At 42.4% G+C, this 15,587-nt stretch overlaps 1 protein-coding gene and 1 non-coding gene across 2 annotated transcripts; one reads left to right on the forward strand and one right to left on the reverse strand.

Moving 5' to 3' along the window:
- The first annotated feature begins 3,012 nt into the window (after positions 1 to 3,012).
- On the forward strand, positions 3,013 to 3,084 carry LOC139345317 (small nucleolar RNA SNORD65). The gene has a single exon (XR_011603206.1). It is a non-coding gene; the product is annotated as a small nucleolar RNA SNORD65 (small nucleolar RNA).
- A 1,240-nt stretch (positions 3,085 to 4,324) lies between these two features.
- LOC139345014 (calpain-1 catalytic subunit-like) lies at positions 4,325 to 8,584 on the reverse strand. The gene is made up of 11 exons (XM_070983461.1): positions 8,351 to 8,584; positions 8,194 to 8,263; positions 7,924 to 8,042; positions 7,674 to 7,807; positions 7,252 to 7,426; positions 7,085 to 7,159; positions 6,871 to 6,956; positions 6,674 to 6,748; positions 5,686 to 5,843; positions 4,968 to 5,125; positions 4,325 to 4,540 (listed from the first exon to the last, which is right to left on the reverse strand). The coding sequence occupies exons 1-11, from the start codon at positions 8,582 to 8,584 to the stop codon at positions 4,325 to 4,327; spliced, it is 1,500 nt and encodes a 499-aa protein (XP_070839562.1).
- Positions 8,585 to 15,587: the final 7,003 nt, after the last annotated feature.

The following is a 15,587-nucleotide window of genomic DNA, read 5'->3' on the forward strand; positions in this document are numbered from 1 at the left end:
AGTATTAGACTCAGTTGGCTTCCGTCAGAATGTACATGAACTGACTCACTGTTTTAACCACACCCTCAACCTTGTTCTGACATATGGCATTAAGATTGAAGACTTAATAGTCTCCTCACAGAATCCTCTTTTATCGGACCATCATTTAATAACCTTTGAATTCATATTATCAGACTACGAGCCAGTAGGCAAAAATTCTTATACCAGACTCCTGTCTAATAGTGCTGTAGCTAAATTTAAGGATATGATCCCATCAGCATTTAATTCAATGCCATGTCTTAATACAACAGAGGATTCCGATGCTAACCTTTGTCCCTCCCAAATTGACTACCTGGTTGATAGTGCTACAGGTTCATTGCATATGACACTTGACTCTGTTGCCCCCCTAAAAAAGAAGATAATAAAACAGAGGAGGTTAGCTCCATGGTATACCCCTCAAACCCGCAAATTAAAGCAAACTTCATAAAGAATAGAAAGGAAATGGCTCATCATTCATCATCATCACCACTCATCTTCCACCGCTTATCTGGGGTCAGGTCGCGGGGGCAACAGCTTCAGCAGGGGACCCCAAACTTCCTTTTCCCAGGCCACATTAACCAGCTCTGACTGGGGGATCCCGAGGCGTTCCCAGGCCAGTGTGGAGATATAATCTCTCCACCTAGTCCTGGGTCTTCCCCGTGGTCCCCTCCCATTGGAACACCTCATTGGGGAGGCGCCCAGGGGGCATTCTTACCAGATGCCCGAACCACCTCAACTGGCTCCTTTCAATGCAAAGGAGCAGCGGCTGTACTCCGAGTCCCTCACGGATGACTGAGCTTCTCACCCTATCTCTAAGGGAGACGCCAGCCACCATCCTGCGGAAACCCATTTCGGCTGCTTGTATCTGGGATCTAGTTCTTTCGGTCATGATCCAGCCCTCATGACCATAGGTGAAAGTCGGAACGAAGATTGACCGGTAGATCGAGAGCTTTGCCTTCTGGCTCAGCTCTCTTTTCGTCACAACGGTGCGGTAGAGCGAACGCAATACCGCCCCCACTGCTCCGATTCTCCGACCAATCTCATGTTCCATTGTCCCTTCACTCGTGAACAAGACCCCGAGGTACTTGAACTCCTTCGCTTGGGGCAAGGACTCATTCCCTACCCGGAGTGGGCAATCCATCGGTTTCCTGCTGAGAACCATGGCCTCAGATTTAGAGGTACTGATCCTCATATCATAAAGACCTGGATGACCTGCAATTTTCTGATGCTAAACTCGGACAAAACTGAAGTTATAGTACTAGACCATAAACAAGCGGGATCATTGGACATCTGTTCAACCTGAGCGTGAGACTGGGAAGGGTGCCATGCCTCTGGAAGACGCCCTGGGTGGTACCTGTGCCAAAGACCCCACATCCCAAGGACCCTACCTGCTACAGGCCGGTGGCCCTAACATCCCACCTCATGATGGCCCTGGAGTGGCTGGTCCTTGCCCACCTGCGCTCCCTGGTGAGATCGTCCATGGACCCGCTGCAGTTCGTGTATCAGCCTGGCATCAGAGTGGATGATGCCCTCATCTTTCTCCTCCATCGAGCCCTGTCTCACCTGGAGTTGCCTGGGAGCTCTGTTCGGGTCCTTTTCCTGGACCTCAGCAGTGCTTTCAACACCATCAGGCCAGTGATCCTGAGAAACAAGCTGGAGCTTTCAGAGGTGGACCAACACCTCACATGCTGGATAATGGACTACCTCTCCAACCGCCCACAGTATGTGAGGACACGGGACAGCGTGTCAGGGACTGTCCTCTGCAGTGTAGGGGCCCCCCAGGGAACGGCGCTGGCACCATTCCTCTTCACCCTCTATATGGCTGACTTTTCTTCACCTGCCACCCACCTGCCACCTGCAGAAGTTCTCTGATGACTCTGCCATTGTCAGCCTCATCACAGATGGGGACAACAGGTCATACAGAGGTCTCATCTAGGATTTTGTGGACTGGTGCTAGCAGAACCACCTCCTGATTAATTCTGGAAAAACCAAGGAGCTGGTTGTGGACTTCCATCGGCGCCCATACTCTTCCCCATTGCCAGTGAACATCCAGGGAAAGGACATTGAGATGGTGACATCTTATAAGTACCTGGGTGTTCATCTGAACAACAAACTGGACTGGACTCATAACACCACTGCACTTTATAGAAAAGGACAGAGCAGACTGTATCTGCTCAGGAGGCTGAGGTCTTTTGGGGTGCGTGGGGCACCACTGTAAAGAATCTGGGAGTTATCTTTGATCAGGACATGTCCTTTGACTCCCATGTAAAACAAATTTTGCATATTTTCTCTCAAAATGATGCAGAAAAAATAGTCCATGCATTCATAACTTCCAGGCTGGATTATTGCAATTCCTCACTATCAGGCTGTCTAAATTTGTTGCTGAATATTCTCCAGTTGCTCCAGAGTGCTGCAGCATGTGTTCTGACAAAAACAAGGAAGAGAGATCATATTTCCCCGATATTAGCCACTCTGCACTGGCTCCCTGTAAAGTTTAGAATAGAATTTAAAATTCTCCTCCTTGCTTACAGAGCCATAAATGGCCAGGCACCATCTTATCTTAACTCGAACACTGCGTTCCCAGAATGCAGCCCTACTTATGGTTCCTAAAGTCTCCAAAAGCAGAACAGGGGCCAGAGCATTTAGCTATCAAGCTCCTCTCCTGTGGAACCATCTTCCAGTCTTTGTCTGGGAGGCAGACACTGTCTCTACATTTAAGAGTAGGCTTAAAACTTTCCTTTTTGATAAAGCTTATAGTTAGGGCTGGCTCAGGCTTGTTCTGGACCGTCAGATGCGACAACCGACAATGGTCTCAAATCCACTTTTCTGCTTAAAGCAGGCTGGTTTTCAAACTACATTTGTCCTAATTTTTCCACATTTGTTGTATTGCAGGAGTCTTTCTGCCCGTCTGATCCTGTCCCCTTGAAGTCTGCTCTGGAGTGAATTTGACAGGTAGCTTTCAAACTGTAACACCCAAGTGCCAGCTCTCCCTTGTTATGATGAAATCTAAACTGAAATAGCTGGAATTACCGGCAGATTGTTTAGTGTTGACTCGGTTTTCTGAACATTAAATGGCAGTATCACACAGAACGTCTGCATGGAATAACCTGCAGACTAATTTCCTTTCTTATCCTTCAGATTTGATTCCAGTGGTTCCAACGACTCTGCCTGAGTTATACCTGCAAAACTACATGTGGTAAGACAGTCATGTGATTGATTTGCAAGTAGAAAATAACAATGAGCATGTCCTTTTACAAGAGGACCAGCAAATGTCTGCATTGTGGAAATGTCATTTCCACAAAAGGGCTCAAAAGGGCTTCTCAGGATGACCCCTGCAGGAGAAACTGGGTCATTGCAGCAGTAAATACAAAGATCATCCACTCAAACTCAGGACAGTGAACCTGTTACACAGAAGTCTGCAGATGTGTGCATGTTTTTTGCATGAAATATCATTCATATAAATGTGCCTGTTTCAAAAGGGTCGAAATCTCCTATATGTTCATAAATTGGGAAAATGTAAAGTTTAGTAGAGCATTGTTCCTTTTCCAATTTCCTTGGACTTAGTTTAGGCTCCATCGCCACTCGTAGTCTGGTATAATCTGAAAATATTTGCAGCATGATGGAAGGAAAAAGTGAGCAAATAAATTGTATTAAATAAATGAGAAGTGTCTGGAAATTGTCAGCTGCGTGGTAACAAAGAGGGATTATATAAATTAAAAGGGGTTAGCTGTGGGGGTGGTGACACTATAGATGGCATGAATGACAAGTTGTGACTACAGATTTTCCAAGCAGTTTTATTCAACTCTGAGTACATTTTCTCTTATTCCAAGACTAATCTGGTTCTCTCTTCTTCAGAATGCAAGAGGACTCACTCTGTTCTGAAGATGTTGTTGAAAGACATTTTTGCAAAAAGCAGAAAAGCAGATTAAATGTTTGGCATATTGTAATAAAGCACAAAAACACCTGATCATTGAAAACAGTGGTGTAACTTGTTTTTGAAACCCCACAAGGAAGTCCATTTTACTGCAAAGGTGACATCTGTGTGTGTGTGTGTGTGTGTGTGTGTGTGTGTGTGTGTGTGTGTGTGTGTGTGTGTGTGTGTGTAGGTAGGTAAAACCAAATGGTAAATGGTTTTTAAATATGAATTCAGAAATTATAAATGGCCTACTGTTGATTTGTTTCACTGAATTCTATTTGTCATTCATAAGCACAAATGAATTGAGTAGTTTAACATCAATCAGAGGATTATAAATTGCTCTTAATGATTAGAAATTGCCCAAGCACCCTGACAAGCATCAGCCGTTTCTCAGTAGTCGTCGCTCAGCTGTAGCTTGGCCTCTCCCTTGGAGTAGACTGTGAGGAGGAAGTCTGCAGTTTGGCCGGGCTCATCTGTGCAGGGAATGATGACGTATTCCCCCGGCTCCAAGCTGTGCAACTCAGTGAATTCTCTTGCCGGCGAGAGGTAACTGGTATAAGGATTCACATACAGGAGCACTGAACTTGGGAGTTTCCCTTGGGGAGTCTGCAAAATTACACAAGATTACGAATGGGGCATTCACTCTACATCAAGACTAAATGTATGTCATTGATTAATTCTGTAATAGAAAAATATATTGATTACCTCTGGTGGCAGCTGTTTAGAAAGAAGGATGAGGATGTCAGATTAGATGGTTTGCTATTGACACAGTATCAGAAATACACAACAAAAATGTGCAGCGGGTGTTGAGGGGGTTGTCATCTCTCTTGTTAGCACATTAAGCAAAATAAATCCCCCACTGCTTACCTGCCATCCCCCAGCAGCAGAGAGCATGCTCGGGCCGAGGGGTTGAGTTCACGTTAGCGGCTCCCATTGGGCCCTACCCCTCCATTGAAACTGAGCAAATCACCTGCTGACCATGGGTATATCTTATTCACAGGTCAGGAACACACAAACATAACAAGCCACTGACCTTGTAGAGGTAGAACCCAATGTAGTGATACGAAACTTTGCTGCGATATTCTTCATCATGCTTCTGCATCAGAGACACTAAGATGTTCTTGTCTCCCTCGCTCCACCCGTCCACCTCCTCCACTGTGAGACGGTACTGTGGATTGGTCCAGAAGTCATCTGAGGAAAAAGTATGAGGTGGTCACAGCACTGACAGATCTGTTACTTTCCTTTATTTTGTTTTTCCAGCTGACTTTTGGCTTAGCCTCCTCTGAACAGTGATTGTCCAAAGTTTTGCTCAGCGACAGTAAAACATGGCAGACCTGTCAAGCTTTGGGTTTGCAGAAGAGATATGTAAATAGTGAAAGTGATTCTCCTTAAGAGCTTGCAGGGTTGTGTCTTTTTTCCCTTTCCAAAAAACCTCAAGAGCAAAAGTGTAAATCAAAGATAGGATTGAAGTTTCTCTGCTGTATTGTAAATTGCAAATGTTAGCATTAGCAGCTAGCTTTTTACATAACTTCCAGTAGGAAATTAGCATTAATTCCAAATCCAAGAGCATATCATTAGCTTATTAATTAGGCATTAGAAAAATACAGACTCCAGTTAAGGACTGGAAGCCTTTATAAGAAATCACCACAGATTTCAGCAGTCACCAAGTGTGCCGGGGCTACATGAATATGCAGTAACGCACTCTGGTTATAACAATAATTATTATGATTAATTATAATATCGAACCTCACCTCTGCCATTGCTGAAGCCTCCAGCAGATACTCCAGCTTCCCAGCGGCCTTCTTTCACATAACAATTCCAGTGGCGGTCATCACCTTCCACAAAGTTGGGGCTGTTGCAGCAGATGTCCATGTCCTCGAAATACTGACGAAAGTCCTCCATCTTAATCCTGAAGCAGTGGTAGATAACAATCAAGTTTTCAGCGATAAACTCAGTCATATTTCTCAACCTGCAGCAGATCAGTTCGTGAGCACTGACCGGACGCAGTCAAGGGGTCACCACAGGTCACTATGTTCACCTGTCCTGTCATCCAATTTGCTTTAATCAGCTGACCCACTGAGTCTCACCAGGAGCTCACACTTCTCTGATAACGCTTTGGGGGTCACAATGAAATAACAGTTAAATAGTTGTTCTTAATTTGAACATAATAAATCACAAACGTCACCACCACTATCTGCCCTCAACATATAATGCCCTGCAAAAGCAAAATGAGATAAAACAGTTCAGCAACACTCAGGAATCCTGAATTGTTTGTACTGTTGCATGCTGGGCAGTGCTGAGGGGAGTCAGTCTGGTCCTCTGAAATATAATTCATAGGAATAATTAAATTCATATTTAATCCCCAAACTGTACACGGTAGTTCATGAATGTTGGCATGGGCTTCTAGCTGTTTATTATTATCATGATTATCATTTGATTGTTTGCTTTAATGCTACCTTTTGGATTAAATACTGTAGCTGCACAGTATTTCTTCTGCTTGGCTCCACCCATTGTGAATGACTGTGGCCTCTTGACCCCTCCTGACACATCTCTTATTTTTTCATTATCTGGATTTGAGTTAGTCTTCTGTTTATGCAGAGGGGAAAAAAATACAGCACCCTCTACTGTTCCAGGAACCTGCTGCAGATCAGGAAACATTTGCCCCCCCCCCCCCCCCCCCCCCCAATAAACCAAAAACAACAGCAGTCATTAAATGTTTTCTTTTTTTCAATGTTTTACCAGAATTCTCCGTCGTCGCGCACTTTCAGACACTCGTCACGGTCCTCTTCGCTCACAGTGGTCCACAAGTGTGACCTGTGACACAAATCAGCAAAGTACTTTACAGGGGTCATCATGAGGAGGGCCGGACTGTTCACTACATGCAGGTAACACCATTTCATTAAGACTGACTGTGTTGCAGCTTCACTGCTCCTTACTTGTCACTCCAGTCTCCGCTCCACTCTTTCTCACCCCACGGGTTCCAGATTCTCACCAGATTCACACTCGTCCCCTCACTCTCCACCTGTCAGATCAATCATCATCATTATCATCATCATCATCATCATCATCATCATCATCATCACCAGATGTTTCACAGTCAAGGTGAAAATGGCTGACAGTACTTATACACATGCTTGGTAATGTACAAACCCGCTTGACTTTAGTCACAGCGAAGGCATGACCATCCACCACACCGAGCTGTTCAAAAACTTGTTTCCCTTTGTCCTGAAACAGATGCATTTCACACATTTACAGTGGATGATGGTGATTTTGGACCTCCATGTCTTAAAATAATAAAACCTAATTCTGTCTTTTACCTCACCAAAAGAACTACATCCCATCATGGTCCTGCACTGGAAGGCTCTGTCCATGATATCCCACAGGTCAGATGGGCTCTTGGATAGAGTGTAGTGCACATAGACACCCCCGCTGAAGTCTTTGAAGGCCTCAGATGGTCTTCCAGCGATCATGTCTCCGTAAGATCCACAAATCCTGAAGCAAAAAAATAAACGGCCACCTTTGAATCTAGCACTGCTGATTTCGTGGTTTTGTCCTGAGACATTTTTTATGTTCTTGCCTCTGTTAACAAGTGTGTCAAAGATCTTTAAACAAAGACAGAGAGGAAATGGGCCAAGGAATTATTATAGAGGTGATGTGGATATGACATTTTTAGACACTTGGCTCTCTGATTTTTGTGTATTTTCATTTCAGTGTACAGTGCGCATAAATCATCACATACTTGGCGTATGCCTTCTCCATCAGAGGGGCCCAGAACTCTTTTCCAGAACTGGAGGAAACTGACACAGGTACCCCATTGTGTGTTGGCAGCAAGTCATCGATGACAACATCCACCCACTTCCCAAATCTCCAAAACTTCAAAAGAGAAATTGAGGCGTTGTCGTGAATAAGACATTCTACAAATATTCCATGATCCGCTGAGGATTGTTTGGCTTCTTAGTTTACTGACTGACAAGAAAAGATTGCTTTACCTTGAAGTGAAATATCCCAGCGTAGTTATCCTTGAAGCTCTGATTCTGGGGCACCACTTGTTCCATCAGCGACTTACGAAAAGTCAACGCTCCAATAGATGAGAGGAACCAGCAATTCCCTGCAGGCAACCACAAAACACATTACCATACCACCAGAGAATTAACCTAATCCTTCACTGGCAAAGGCTTTTTGCCTGAGCTTTACTGTCAACCACATACTGCAATCACAAATGTTGAGGAGGATATTCAGAGTTCTTCAAGTTTGCATACCAACTTCTCCTTGTTTGAAGTCAAACCTCGAAACCCCATCCATGATGAATGATGCATCAGGATTAAGATCCTATAAAAGGTTAGAGACATATGAGCCTTTTCTTTCAAAAACACGACTTCAATTTGAACATTTTATATTATGTTTAAGTAGACTTACATGTGGTCTAAGCCACTCCACCTCACTGAGCCTCTCTTGTGTGAAACCCTCAAGTTCTCCCAGACTCTCAAGGTTTGCTGGGAAAAGGTCATCCTCAAATTTCCCCCCTTCACTGAGAAGAGCTTCCTTGATCTGCTCATAGTCTTGGTCTTTAAACTTGAGAGGGTTAGAAGGGCTTCCGTCATCTCCATCCTCATAGGAAGATAGAATCATTTCCACGCAGATGGTTGTCATGGTGGAGAGCAGAGTGTCTGAAATCAGATAAACAGCAACTGGTCAGCACCTTTCAGGTAAAACTGAACTTAGCAAATGAAAGACAAGTAACATGCAAATTCAGCTTTTACCTGTTACACTTGATTCTTGCAGCTGTTGTGAAGTCCAAAGACAAAGTGCCTGAAGAAGAAACACTGCATCTAATTTATACACATTGACTGCATACCATAGAAACCAAGAACTGAATGGCTCATTGCCAATTAAGTCAACACCCAGTCAGACTTGGCAGAGCAACCTGAAGTAAAGGTTGCACGTTGCACAACATGGGTGCAATATCAGGTGTAGGCACAGATTAACATGGACAAGATGAATGCCAAATCCTGGCATATGAACATGATAACAACAGAACAATGGGGGGGTGGATGTTTAATTACTATTTATCCATTTAAGCCTTTCGTGTATGAAAGCAGTGTTCAATTTATATCTTGAGAAAACTCAAATCCTGAGCACTGAATTCAATGTTGGACCAATTTCTTCAAACAACAGTTACTAAGAAAACCCCTCAAAACTGATGCAAAACACAGACAAACTGTTTTGTGCCCAAACTCAACTTTTTGGCATCAAAATACTTGGCTCGTAGCTCATTTGCCCCCCTGCACTTCTTTAACGTTGTTTTAACTCATCTGCATGTTTACTGACCATGAGCATAGATTTGTTGTTGTATTTGTGCCATTGCTAGGTTTTGTCATTAGGACCTCCATATGATTAAGCACCTATCTTGCCTATTAAAAACAAGGTGTCTCAGAAAGAAGACAAGCCCCCAACCTGCTTTGGTTAATTCTCCATGAACTAGACCCAAAGAACACCAGTCTTAAGTTCTTCAAGCAAATGAACTAAAACCATCCTGATGAACACCCTGCTTACTTTAGTCTTTTGTCAGTCAACCTACCCAACCTCAAATCAAAAACCCTATTTGACCCTATTGAAAAAATACAGTCTGGTGACTTTGCATTAGTGAGGAACTTTATTGCCCATAATGTGGAAACCTGTGTTTCACTGCTCCATAGAATAAATTAGGAAAAGTCAAGTGAGGAGAGACATCAGGAACATGAGGTCAAGCTAACATGACATAACATATAAAAATATTGCACCTTGTGCTAAAGATGTACACAGCCACAAGAAATTGAGTTCAACAAAAATTCTTTTTTCTCTTATCTCAAAACATCCATCCATCCATCCATTTTCTATACCGCCTATCCCTTTCGGGGTTGCGGGGGAGCTGGAGCCTATCCCAGCTGTCAACGGGGGAGAGGTGGGGTACACCCTGGACCGGTCGCCAGTCGATCGCAGGGCAACACAGAAGACAAACAACCATTCACACTCACACTCACACCTAGAGGCAATTTTAGAGTCACCAATTAACCTAATGAGCATGTTTTTGGTCTGTGGGAGGAAGCCGGAGTACCCGGAGAGAACCCACGCATGCACGGGAAGAACATGCAAACTTTACACCGAAAGGTCCGTCTGGGGATCGAACCAGCAACCTTTTGTTGTGAGGCACGCGCACTACCTGCTGCACCACCGTGCACCATCTCAAAACATGTCCAATGCAAATAAAATGAGTTTTGCATATTCAGCATTGACAGTTGGTCAAATCAAACCCTGCATGTTAGACATGCTATTGCAAGTTAATAGATCAATGGTTATCATGAGAAAAGCTTCATAGTTTCAAAATTGACAGATTTTAAAGACGTAATCAAAAATGTAATCATGTAATCCTTGACAGTGTAACTGTTTCACTCTAGATTGACTCTATGTGTGATTGCCATTTGTCTGTCCATCTGACTCTGATGAAGACACAGTAGTGTTGAGACATTGGTGTGTTTGCACTATTAAATAATGCAGATTAATGAGTGTGCTTCAGCCCTGAAGGGTTAACCTTCATGTGTATGTTATGAATTCTCTTATACATTGCATACATATCACTTATAATGTTTGACTGAGTGATAACCTGTGTTTTGTATTATTTTCAGACCCTTTTCTTGTCTCCTGCTGTTTATTGGCCCAGTCTAATGATTTGCTGACTGTAAGTAAGTACTTTCACCTTTTTTTTTTTTTCCTCCTCTGTGCTTTGATTTGGTTCAGAGTTACTCAGTTGTTTATTCAGCAGGTGGAGCGTGAGGGTGGAAATGTGAATCGGATCCGCAGTGAAGCTGATAAACAACGTTACCTGCACAGACCTGTCTAAAACACTAGTTTATGCAAATAAAACAGTTTGCTTTGTGTCACAGATCACAATTGTGGGAAAAGATGGAAAGATCCAAGCAAAGCTATCATAAAAGAATGCAATAAACACTGAAACCTGGCATCCCATAAGATTATTTGTGGTGCACATCATGTTTGGGGCTGCGTTAAACTGTTTAGAGGTCCTCAGCACAAAAATGAGCCTCTGGGCTTCTTGTAGCTCCAAATCTCTCCCACTCTGTGTACACTGTGTGTATTAAAAGGTCAATATTTCCTTCTGAATTGGAGTAAACTGAGATGAAAATGTAAGTGCTTCAAATATGTAGTAAAGCACTGAGTAAATGCACTTGTAGTTGTTGTAACATGTATACATGAAATGCTTAAATGCATGTGAAGTCCTTGAAGTCTAACCTCATGCCAATCTTGACATTGATGTTCTTTGTTTTTCAGTGTGTAGCCATGCTGATCCCTGCCAACCAGCTGCCAGCTCTGTAATTAAACCAGGTAACAAATCATTTTCTGGTCAATGTGTCTGGGTGTGCATATTACCTAAAATGTCATGCCTTTAGGTTAAGTCACTGTTTGCCAGATCTGCCGGATCTGCCAGATCTGACTGGCTTCACCAGTGCTGAACTGCACAAAATCTGAGACTGATGCACATCTGGCATGCAGTCAATGAGTGTACATAACTTTAACAAGTCCCATCACAGTGTTTACACATAATAAACTGTCACCAGATACTTACTTTACAGGTACTCTCCAACATAACATCCACCTGAAGATGATTCACTCCCTCTATGAAGCCAGAGATAGAGGAAGCCCTTCTAACCTCATTACATTTAAAGGCCCAAACTATGTGCAGCTCAAGGAAAATCCCCTCAATCAGGGGAGCAAATGTAAGGATAAAACTTTCCAGGCAAACTCTGAAAACTAGGAAAACTTGAGGATTTTACATTAAAGCAGCTCAGTGAGGTGGAATGGCTCAGTTAATCTGTCCATGCAGGGGCATTTGCAATGTTTTAGCCAGCACATTTCTGTGTGATGTTATCCAAACGCCTCTCCTGTTTTGTATGGACTTAACCTTGACATGCTAGTCCTTGTAGACCGGCTTCAAGGTTTGACTTCAAACAAGATGTTAGTATGCAAATCTACAATAAATGAAAAAGGCATTCCATTGTAGGTACTAGGCAATTAACCTGGTGGTTGGCTGCAAGCAAGATCTGCTTTCTTTCATCTATTGGAGCACTGACTCTTCGTATGTGGTGCCTCCAGATTTAATATTGAAATATACAAATAAAGCAATGAATTGATACAAGTATATGAATACAGTTCATAAAAGAGACAAGATACAAGAAACAGTTCAGTTAAAACATGTACAAACAGAGGCTTAAAACTGAACCAGAAAATAATAACTCATGTGAGCTTGGAGGCCTAAATTTCTATTGCAGTAGAGAGCTAAATATTACCAATTGATATAAACACTGCAAAGCAGAGAATGAATCTGTTCCCTGCTTTGCCTGACACATACGTTTTGGGAGATGCAGGAGTAAACAGACACACCATCATCACAAGTGCATCACAGTAACATAAACCCACACAGCAAACAGCTGTACTCGTGTGTCCCATTGCCTTTAAAGCTGCTATAATCAATCTTTCTGTATGAACGAGTCAAATGACTATGTGTAATATGAAGGGTGTAATCAGTGTTGTTTTCAGCCAACAGAAGGCAGCTGGTTTCAGTGAAAAAGCTCTAAAAACCCCCTGTACACACCCTGCCCAGCACCAAATGACACCCACACAAGCCAAGGGACCAGCTGGTGAACACAGTGGAGTGTTTAGCAGCTAGAGACAGGTATTTCCTCAAGGAGTTGTTGGAGCCTATAGTGCATAACAGGAGAGTGAATATTGGACTGCCGATGTTTCCCTGTGTGCGCTAACACACTTTTAGAGTGTATGTGATACTCATCCATGTCAGGGTTATCCACGGAGAGTTAAATCAAGGAGGTTTAAGGACCCAATCAAATCATTAAAAGACATCTCAGCAAAGCCAAGTGAAAGCAACAAAACAGCTGGTGGTGACATAAGGAAGCAGAGGTTAATGTACTAACTCAGGAAAGTTAGAAACACAGTTAGCTGCTTGGCTACAATTTAGCATTTTATACACAGCGTCAAATGTTATGTAGCTTTTGATTTTAATGGAGACATGATGAGGCCAGTTCATGGCAGAGGGCTCGGTGCAACCCCTTTCTGGAAATTACTCTCTGCAAAAGATCACAGAGGAAAGAACCTTCCCCTAAACTGTTCCCATGAAGCTGGAAGGACACTGTTGTCTTAAATATGTGTTTGTCAGTGAGACTGTGGGCTGCACGCTTCACTTAAAACACCTGAAAGCGATGGGCAGGCTGAGGCAGAAGAACCCACTAATTGAAAGGAGTGTTCGCGTCCTTTGGATGTTTTGCAGATACGAGACCAGGCCCGTTGTTAACAATCCTGAAAAACATTTTGCTGTTTAAAAAAACAGAGCAGAATTGTGGGATATTGTATGTGAGCAAACAATAAGCATTTTTTTTAAAAAAAGGCAGATCTTATCACACATGATCACAATCAACACCTCATGTTTTCCTCATGATGCACCACCCAGTGATGATTCGTCTTCATCAAGCTATCCAAAAACAAGTTTGCAAGCAAAAATGTCCCTATATCTTTCTATTTAATGGTTACCTAGAGTCCATAATTAATCTATTGTAGACCTGGCAGCAGCATGTGCAGATGGTGTAAACATTCAAACTTCAGAAATGCTCATTAAAGCAGTAGACTTGGTGAAAATGTGTTAACTGTCTCATTGGAGCAAGAATGGTATGCTGGCAACTCTGAAGCTAAAAGTGGGAGAAAAAAAAGTCTGACAACAAAGAACAAGCTGACAGAGCACCCACTGCTCCTGCAGCAGATGTGCACGTATACATGCCTGATATTTATGAATGTTTTGATGTTCATTTATTGCATGTTGGTAACTTATATGTCATTTCGACACTGTGGTTACACTTAAAACAGTTTGTGGTCATGTCTAACAGTTTGTCTAACAAGCCCTCCTACACATGTACACAGCTACATAAGTATTCCAAAGACAGTTTGTATTTTCTTTTATCTTTTTGGGTGATATGTTTTATAAACTCTGGGTGTTGCCATTATTGTGCATGCATGCCCACCTAGAAAACCCGTTCTTTCATTCATTTTTTCCCCCTCATTTTGATATAAATGCTTTTATTCTTGCCTCTGAAACCTCTTCTTTGAGCAACCTGTCACTTTCTTCTTGTAGAGCGTTGTTTATTTGTCTTGCCAGGAGCAACTTTCACTAATCCCACCATCATGATGTGGGGCGAACATGAATTCTCCAAATTCTTGTAAAGTCACCTTGGTGAGATAATAATTAGCCCAAACAGACTTTGAGATCTTTCTAATTTAAATGACATGAACATGCTACATGCTTTGATTAGATTTTACAACAACACTGGAAACTTTCCTTCTTAATTTGGTGCCGAATCTCACATTTGCACTGTTTCTTTTTGGCTGCTTCTATGTAGCATAACCCAGCACCCAAACATGAGTTTCCTCCTTTGTTTCTTTTTAGAAAACAACAAGGCATGCCCTTAGCATAGGTGAGAGCAAGTCAACTATTATTGCTATTATCTACTCTGTTATGTTTTGTTTTCCTGTCTTTCCTCTGTGTGTGAATGAAATGATTGGTAGGCACTGAAGGCTTTGCTCAGATGGAAGTTCCACCAGTTTGAGTGTAGCGCTGATGTGAAAGCGCTGTTGTAACCAATTAACCTGCAGGTGAAAAAATAAATATCTGGAGAGGTGTTGAATATCACTTTGTGTGCTCAGAATTGTCTTCCTGCATCAGGTATATGCAAACAAATGATCTCTCCCTATAATGTAACTTCAGTGGGTGGAAATGTAAATTTAAAATGGGTTGGATAACACGAGTTTGCACATACAGTACATTTATCAAAACTGACAGAATTTGCTGGCACCAGTACATAAACTTAGTTGGCATTTGAACTTTTGTCTGCGTCTTTTTACCGCAAATTACAGTAATGACACTAAGTAATTAGATCTGTTTGAGGCCTATAATCAAAAGCATGTTTTACACTGTGTTTAATTAGCTTTGCTTTGCATTGTTCCATTTAGTATTTCAACATTTTTGGTGAAACACGTCTTGTAAATCTTTAATTACTCCACGCTCTGCAATGAATCCTCAGTATCGCAGCCAGGTGACCAAAATAGACAAGGAGGAGGAGGAGGAGGAGGAGGAGGAGGAGGAGGAGGAGGACGGGAAAAAAAACATCTCTGATGCAGGAACCTCAGCAGCAGAATCGCAGACACTCCCCAGTTGGACTCACCCTCTTCAAAGTTTGCATCCAGAAGTTTTGGTCGAATATTAACTAATGATTGAATAATACAAAGTGCTTTTGGAGTCATGCTCCTTCACCAGATTAACAGTCACCTCTATTCCTGTGATGAGCATTATTTGAAAACTGTAGTCATTTAAAAATGTCTTTTAAATCATCATTCATGTTGCATGATAAAAATTGACATTTGTTTTCTTTACAGGTATTTTCATGGACAAACCATCAGATGGAGTGACCAACATCACCTGGGAAAGGGTAAGTCTATTTCCGCTTAATGCCATTTATGGATAACATTTTCTTTCTCGAGACATCCAATGTAAAAAACATAACATGGCAGAAATATGCACATCATCCACTCAAGTAAAAGG

Source organism: Chaetodon trifascialis, chromosome 16 (genome assembly GCF_039877785.1).
Source record: "Chaetodon trifascialis isolate fChaTrf1 chromosome 16, fChaTrf1.hap1, whole genome shotgun sequence".
Lineage (NCBI taxonomy): Eukaryota > Metazoa > Chordata > Actinopteri > Chaetodontiformes > Chaetodontidae > Chaetodon > Chaetodon trifascialis.

Bases quoted from the DNA above. Each gene is read 5' to 3' on its own strand.
- LOC139345014 (XM_070983461.1), bottom strand. From the start codon at position 8,584: ATGACAACCATCTGCGTGGAAATGATTCTATCTTCCTATGAGGATGGA. The intron at 7,160-7,251 runs GTAAAAGACAGA...CATCTGTTTCAG, and splicing joins GATGTAGTTCTTTTGGTGAG to GACAAAGGGAAACAAGTTTT. The intron at 5,844-6,673 runs GTAAAACATTGA...CCACTGCTTCAG, and splicing joins CGCGACGACGGAGAATTCTG to GATTAAGATGGAGGACTTTC.